Consider the following 7,104-nt stretch of genomic DNA (forward strand, 5'->3'; position numbering starts at 1 on the left):
CAGCGCCAGCGGCGCCGCAACAGGATCCAGCCGGATTGGAGCGGGGGGAGCGGCGGGATGGGATGGGATGGGCGGGCCGGGGCAGCGCTCCGCCCCTGCCCGGGAGCGCGCACGGGGAACCCATTGGATACCGGCGGTCACGGGGCCGCGCATGTCCCCGAGTCCCCTCGCTGCCACCGCTCCTCCCGACCCCTGTCCCGATCCCGCTCCCGGTGCCGATCTTAACCCCCCATCCCGGTCGCGATCGCGGTCCCGGAGCGCCGTCAGAGCCGCTGTCGGCGGGGCCCGGCCATGGCAGAGGGCGGTGCGTGGCTGCTGGTGCTCAGCGCCGTGTTCCTCTGCAACGCGCTCAAGATCCTCCTGCCCTCCTGCTCCTCCGTCGTGAGTGATGTCCCGCCGGGGGTGGGGGGCACCGGGCCCTGGACCGGCTGGGGGGGCCGAGGCCGCTGGGCAGGGCGTCATGGGGGTCCCCCCAGCTATGGGGTGAATGGGGTGGGAGCGGTGCCCATTCGGGGGAGGTTCGCGGTGCCCCTAAAGCACCCCCAGTTCTGTCGGGCAGGGTCTGGTCCTGCTCCGGGCCTTGGGAGAGGAAAAGCCGGTGCTGGAAGTGCTGGAGCATGGCACCGTAGCCGGGTGGTTCCCGCAGCCTTGTTAGGCCGGGCTTTGAAGTGAAGTTGTGAGTGATGAGTTACCGGTGTCCTAAATGATGCTCCTGAACCTCCAGCCCTGAGGACGCGTCGTGGGATCACGGACTGGTTTGGGTTAGGAGGGACCTTAAAGATCATCAGTTCCAACCCCCCCTTCCACTATCCCAGGTTGCTCCAAGCCCCATCCAACCTGGCCTTGGACACTTCCAGGGATGGGGCAGTCGCAATTGCTCAGTTTTCAGGGAATATAAGAGGCAGCTTTGTTCAGTCTTCCGTGTTTTCAACAGATGGACATTCCCACTGTTGAGAAGGGAGATCAGTGGATACGGAGACTGAGCAGTTGAGGCATTGTAGGAGTAAACCTTGAGTCGCAGTCACTACCCAGGATACCAAAGCATTCCTGTGGAAGTGTGGATAGTGGAATTAAGAGCAAATAAACTCTATGACTGCCAGATAAACTCACATGTGAACACACACACTGAAATCCCCGTAGTTCTGCTTGTTCACATCAGTAACTTCACTGTCACAGAGATCAGTGTACACTGACAATGGACAAAAATCCTTTAAAACTTGGATTATTCCCAGCAGTTTGGGAAGGTGAACTCAGTGTTCCTGGAGATGACTGATGAAACAGCCATAGGAGGAGTGGCTGAGGTCACTTGGTTTGTTCAGCTGGAGCAGAGGAGACTGAGGGCAGAGCTCATCGGGCTCTGCAGCTCCTCACAAGGGGCGCTGGAGGGGCAGCTCCGATCCCTGCTCGATGTGAGCAGGGACAGGACCCAGGGCAGGGCTGGAGCTGGGACAGGGCAGGCTCAGGGTGGATCTCAGGACAAGGTTCTTCCCCCAGAGGGTGGTGGGCACTGACCAGGTTCCCCAGGGCAGTGGGCACGGCCCCAAGGCTGCCAGAGCTCCAGGAGGGTTTGGACAACGCTCTGAGGGACAGGGGGGATTGTTGGGGTGTCCTGGGCAGGGCCAGGGCTTGGGCTGGATGATCCTTGTGGATCCCTCCCAACTCAGGATAATTCCATGAGTCCATGAAAATCTCTGCTCAGCTTTCTGCTGTGTTTTGTGACTGAAAGTGTCCTTAATGTCCTCACTGGCTGCAGTCCTGGGAATGGCATCTGTGGGGAACAAATCACGCTTGACTTGGGAAAGCTGGGAAGATTCCCTAAGAAACAGCAAGTGAAACATTTTGTATCCTTTCTATCTTCATTTCAATGGTAAAAAGAGTTCACGAGTCAACAAGCAGGTGGTGCCTCATTAAAAGAAATTAGGAAAGTAAAAGAAAGGGAGAGAAGGCCTTTTTTATGGGAGGCTTTTGAGATCATACTTTATACGTGTTAAAGGCAATAAATGGAATTCCAGATCAACAACTGGTACTATTTATTTACTTCTTAGATATCCAGGTTGTTGCAAAAGGACGCAGAGCAGGAGTCCCAAATGCGAGCTGAAATTCAGACCATGAAACAAGAACTCGCAACCATCAGTATGATGGATGAGTTTGCCAGATACGCCCGGCTGGAAAGGAAGATCAACAAAATGACTGACAAGCTCAAAACTCATGGTAGGGTGCAATGTCTGCTCCTTTGTCTGGTTTCTGAAAAAGATTTTGTCAAGAGTATTTTAAATTTTAAGTATATTTCTCCTTCAGGTTTTTCCTCTTCGTCTCATCTTTTTTCTTTCATCTTTTTCTTTCTTTCTTTCTTATTCTTTTTCTTTCTTCTTTCTTTCTTATTCTTTTTATTTCTTCTTTCTTTCTTTCTTTCTTTTCTTTCTTTCTTCTTCTTTCTTTCTTTCTTTCCTTCTTCTTTTCCTTCTTTTGTTTTTTTTTCTTTCTTTCTTTCCTCCCATCCTTCTCGGTGATTGTATCCACTGAACCATGTCCTGAGTAAGTCAAGGAAGAAACTAATGTGTGAGATAAACTTAGAAGTTTCTTGCGGAAGGGTATTTTTGATATAGCAGTGAATCATTTTGAAAAAAGATTTTTCAGCAGTGTAATGTCCTGACTTGAATGAGATATTAATAAATTGCTAATTTTATGTAAGGATAATTCAATATTCTAAATAATCACAGAGTAATTTTTTTTTTTTCTTAACAGTGAAAGCACGAACTGCCCAATTGGCCAAAATAAAGTGGGTTATAAATATTGTATTCTACATCTTACAGGTAAGTAAATATTTTGTTATGAATACAAATTAAACCTAAACTTCAATAGTGTTACAGTTCTCTCCTGCATTTGTTGGCTGGTGAGTGGCCACACGGGTGCCCAGCACAGCAAGGACATGGAGCTGCTGGAGAGAGTCCAGAGGAGGCCCCAAGAGGATCCCAGGGCTGGAGCAGCTCTGCTGGGAGGAAAGGCTGGGAGAGCTGGGATTGTTCAGCCTGGAGAAGAACAGCTTTGGGGTGACCTGATTGTGGCCTTCCAGGACCTGAAGGAGCTCCAAGAAAGATGGAGAGAGACTATTTGCAAGGGATGGAGTGACAGGACAAGGGGGAATGGCTTCAAACTGCCAGAGGGCAGGGTTAGATGGGATATTGGGAGGAAATTGTTCCCTGTGAGGGTGGGGAGGCCCTGGCACAGGTTGCCCAGAGAAGCTGTGGCTACCCCTGGATCCCTGGAAGTGTCCAAGGCCAGGTTGGATGGGGCTTGGAGCAACCTGGTCTAGTGGAAGGTGTCCCTGCCCATGGCAGGGGGTGGGACTGGATGATCTTTAAGGTTCCTTCCAACCCAAACCATTCCATTATTATGATTCCATGCCAAGTGGAAAGAGTTTCTTAAAATGGAAATGGGAGATGCTGCTGACAAAGTCTGGGAGTTGAGGGTGGAAGGAGTTTTGTGTTTCTGGTTTTGGGGTGACAGGATAGGAGTTTGTCTTGGCTCTTTAATCACTGGGGGTTTTTTCGTTAATTTTACATGTTGCACCGGATCCAGGAAAGTTCTGCTCCATGCAAATGTATTTTATTTGTGTTTCTGAAAACAAAATATGCCCTTGCTGAGGATGCAAATCTCCACTTGCAGCTGCCACACGTTTCCCCACGGTGCCTCATCAGGTTGTCTCTGTAGTTGTGACTTGATGCCAAAGAATTGGCTGCTAATAAGGATGACAGTGCTCACCCTGAAGATTCCCGAGCTGGATTTCTAGCAGGCAGAAATTAAGGCTAAAAAGAGTCATCAGTTTACCAAGTGCTCTGATTGTGTTTGTCTCTGCTGGACTGGAACCAGGGTCTTGAAAAAAAAATCAGCATTTTCCATGTTCTACAGCTACCTCTGAGTGCTGTGTATGAATTTAAGCTCGTGCAGAGTTTAAAAATATCTCGAACTTGATAAAGAATGAGATAAAATAACAAAGAAACGATTCCCATTAATTAGAATTTATTATTTACTGTTTCAAAGTGGCGTCAGGAATGTACTTTGATGTGTGTTATTCCCCAAGCTAATAAAACTTTCCCTTCCAGGCTGCCTTGATGATCTCCCTGATTTGGAAGTACTACTCTGAGCCAGTTACTGTGCTTCCAAGCAAATGGTTGGCTCCTCTGGAGAGGCTGGTGGCCTTCCCTACAGGGGTGGCAGGTAAGGAAAAGGACATTCCCAAGCTCCCATGGATTAACAGCACTGCTTCTGCACCCCCTTTATTCTGACTCCCTTTATTCTGTTCCCTGTGTGTTCAGATCTTATTTGTCAAAACTGGGAACTGAAATCAGCTTTTTGTCATTTTTGTTCGTTTTCAAACAGCAGCTTTATCTCTTTATCTGTATCGAAGATTTAAATTAGAATTATTTTTATATCAAGGAGTCCACTGAAATAGTAGAATTGGGTTTAAAAATGGGTAAATACTTCGTAGGTGTGGATGTCCTACCTGCTTTTCATATAAATTGGTGAGGTTTCAGTAGTAACTCCAGAGTGGTTGTTCCCTGTGAGGGTGGGGAGGCCCTGGCACAGGTTGCCCAGAGAAGCTGTGGCTGCCCCTGGATCCCTGGAAGTGTCCAAGGCCAGGTTGGATGGGGCTTGGAACAACCTGGTCTAGTGGAAGGTGTCCCTGCCCATGGCAGGGGGTAGGACTGGATCTTTAAGGTCCTTTCCAACCCAAACCATTCCATGATTCTGTGATTTAGTTTTGCTCTCTGTTGGCATTTTGTCTTGTGTGTTCCCACCACGCTTCTATTGCATTTTTACCCACGAAAATCCTTTTCTTCTGGCCAGTTTAACAAACGAATGATCAGAACAGTGGCAGAGGTTTGTTATCCCTGTCCTGAGGGATGAGGGACAGGCAGGATAGCAGGACAGGGTAGGGGGCAAATCTTCATATTTTACTCATAAATCCTGCCTACCTTTGGAGGAATTCTGATATATGTTGGTGGAATTGTGTGTTTGTATCCATGATTTATATCCTGCATGTTTACTAGACAAGAGGAGTCTGCTTCAGGGGGAGGGAATAGTCCTTGGAAGGCTTTTATTAAATAGCATTGGAAAGCAATTAAAAAGGTTCCTGTTGTGTCCACTTTCAAATCTTTTGTCCTGGTTTATAGAGTAAAGAGATCACTGTTGAATTCTAGGTCGCAAACACAAAAATGTCTAAAATCACCCAAAAGGTACTTTCTTCATGTGTTTGCTGTGAATAACCATCTCCTTTTAAAAAGGCTGAATCAAATTTCAGAGGATATTTGCTTTTTACCTCTCTCAAACCCTGAATTTAGGTTCAGACAAAGCATTCTGTGACTTGCCAGGCCTTCAACTCCAGCACTTCAGATGTTTTTCCCTCAGGTCCACAGCAAATGTTTTCAGCTTTTTTTACCTTTAGTTTTAACATGTCACACTTTGGCTCATTTTTGTGTGTTTGGTGCTCTTTTCCCGAGGTTTTTTTGGAGTTCTCTGCCATCTCTTGGAGAGACCCACTTGGATATAAAGAGATGTTTTGTTCCTGTTCACCTCATAACTTCTAAGTTCCATTTTCTACACTTCCAAGGTTGTTTTTAGATGCCTGTGTTCCTCAGGGTTATTAATGCAATGACTTAAACCGTGGTTTATGTCTCTTCCAGGTGGTGTTGGAATTACCTGCTGGCTCGTGGTTTGCAATAAAGTTGTAGCTATCATGCTGCACCCCTTCAGCTGAAGGAATTCCAGTGATCCATGGAACCTTCAACTGCATTTTCACCATTTTCACTATTTTAAATTAATTTAAAAGATAAAAAAGGGACAGTTGTCTTTCATGAGACTGAGACAATCCTTGTTATTCCAGTTGGATATTAGTCAGTATTCCCTTTGATTTCTCTTTCCAGAGGTTGTCTTTTTTGGGGGGGTCAGTTTTGAAAGAACAGCATTGCTGGTTATAGATCCTCAGTTTGGGTCTGTTCATGGCAAAACCATACGATTTTGGCATGGCCTGTGGTTACCAACATCTAAAAGGGTTGGATTTGGGTTTTTAAATTGGGAATGGGCTGGCATTAGGAATTAATTTGGGATCTGTGGTATTTCTTTGCTGTATAATAATGGTGGTTTCACACCCACATGTTTGGTAGGTGCTAAAGGGCAGAGGGAGGTGGTTTGGTTGGCTCAGGGTAAAATAGAGTTTCCTTGGTATTTTTTATCCTAGAACTGGAATATTCCTGGGCTCTCCTAAAAAATGACCCATTGATAGATAAGTTCAATGAATTTTTATCTCTTAAGAGACTCCCTTAGCCAAGCACAGGATGGCTGGATGCTTTTTCCTCCCTGACTTTTAAAATTCATTGAATTTTTTCCTGGTTTTATTGATAATTGACCTTTCCTTGCTTGCTTTTTCTGCTTCCCAAACTGAGGATCACTGAAACCATTTCTTTCCATGTTTCACTGAAACTATTCCCTTCCATGTTTTGGGAGGAAAGGTCTGGCCAACCTTCTCAAGCTCCATTTTAATAAAGAGAGAGTAGAAAGTGCTGTTCCTGCAGAGGTGATCCTGTTTTAGCATCCCACTTTGGAATTCCCACAGTGTGGAATGCATCTCTTCTGTTATTCCAGGTCCTTCTGGGGCCAGGAACCCTCCAAAATTAGCACTGCCTTTAGAAATCAGATCAAAAGGTCATGTTATGTTGTGTGTATATATGGATGAAATTGTTTGGGGTTTTTTTAATGTTCATTTAAAAATTAGGAGGTTATACTCAGAGTTACTTTGGGCCAACATGAAAATAGATACATTAAGTATCAAGGATAAAAAATGTTGTGATTGAATGTTATGTCTTATTATGGTTTTATTAAGGAAATAAAGCTTTTCAAGCCCTCTCAGATTTCCTGATCCCTTTTTTAATGTTTAGTGCAGTTTTCCTAAAAAAAAAAAGAACCAACAAACCAACCAAAAAACAAAACAAAACAAATAAAAACCAACTCAAAAAAACCCCAAAAAAAACAAGTGACAAAACAAACCCAAACCCACCAAAATCCAAACCAAAACAACCCCCTGTGTTCTTGAATAAGGAAATACTC

The 7,104-nt window shown here is 45.6% G+C and overlaps 1 protein-coding gene across 1 annotated transcript; it reads left to right on the forward strand.

The window, feature by feature from the left end:
* Positions 1–94: 94 nt before the first annotated feature.
* On the forward strand, positions 95–6,908 carry GET1 (guided entry of tail-anchored proteins factor 1). Its single transcript, XM_027736718.2, has 5 exons — positions 95–381; positions 2,046–2,211; positions 2,746–2,813; positions 4,104–4,218; positions 5,685–6,908. Exons 1-5 carry the CDS (start codon positions 292–294, stop codon positions 5,756–5,758), a joined length of 513 nt encoding a protein of 170 aa, XP_027592519.1. The 5' UTR covers positions 95–291; the 3' UTR covers positions 5,759–6,908.
* Positions 6,909–7,104: the final 196 nt, after the last annotated feature.

Source organism: Pipra filicauda, unplaced genomic scaffold (genome assembly GCF_003945595.2).
Source record: "Pipra filicauda isolate LSUMZ 115617 unplaced genomic scaffold, ASM394559v2 scaffold330_size805480_pilon, whole genome shotgun sequence".
NCBI classification, from domain to species: Eukaryota; Metazoa; Chordata; class Aves; order Passeriformes; family Pipridae; genus Pipra; species Pipra filicauda.

Bases quoted from the DNA above. Each gene is read 5' to 3' on its own strand.
- GET1 (XM_027736718.2), top strand. From the start codon at position 292: ATGGCAGAGGGCGGTGCGTGGCTGCTGGTGCTCAGCGCCGTGTTCCTC. The intron at 2,212-2,745 runs GTAGGGTGCAAT...TTTTCTTAACAG, and splicing joins TGACAAGCTCAAAACTCATG to TGAAAGCACGAACTGCCCAA. The intron at 4,219-5,684 runs GTAAGGAAAAGG...TGTCTCTTCCAG, and splicing joins CTTCCCTACAGGGGTGGCAG to GTGGTGTTGGAATTACCTGC.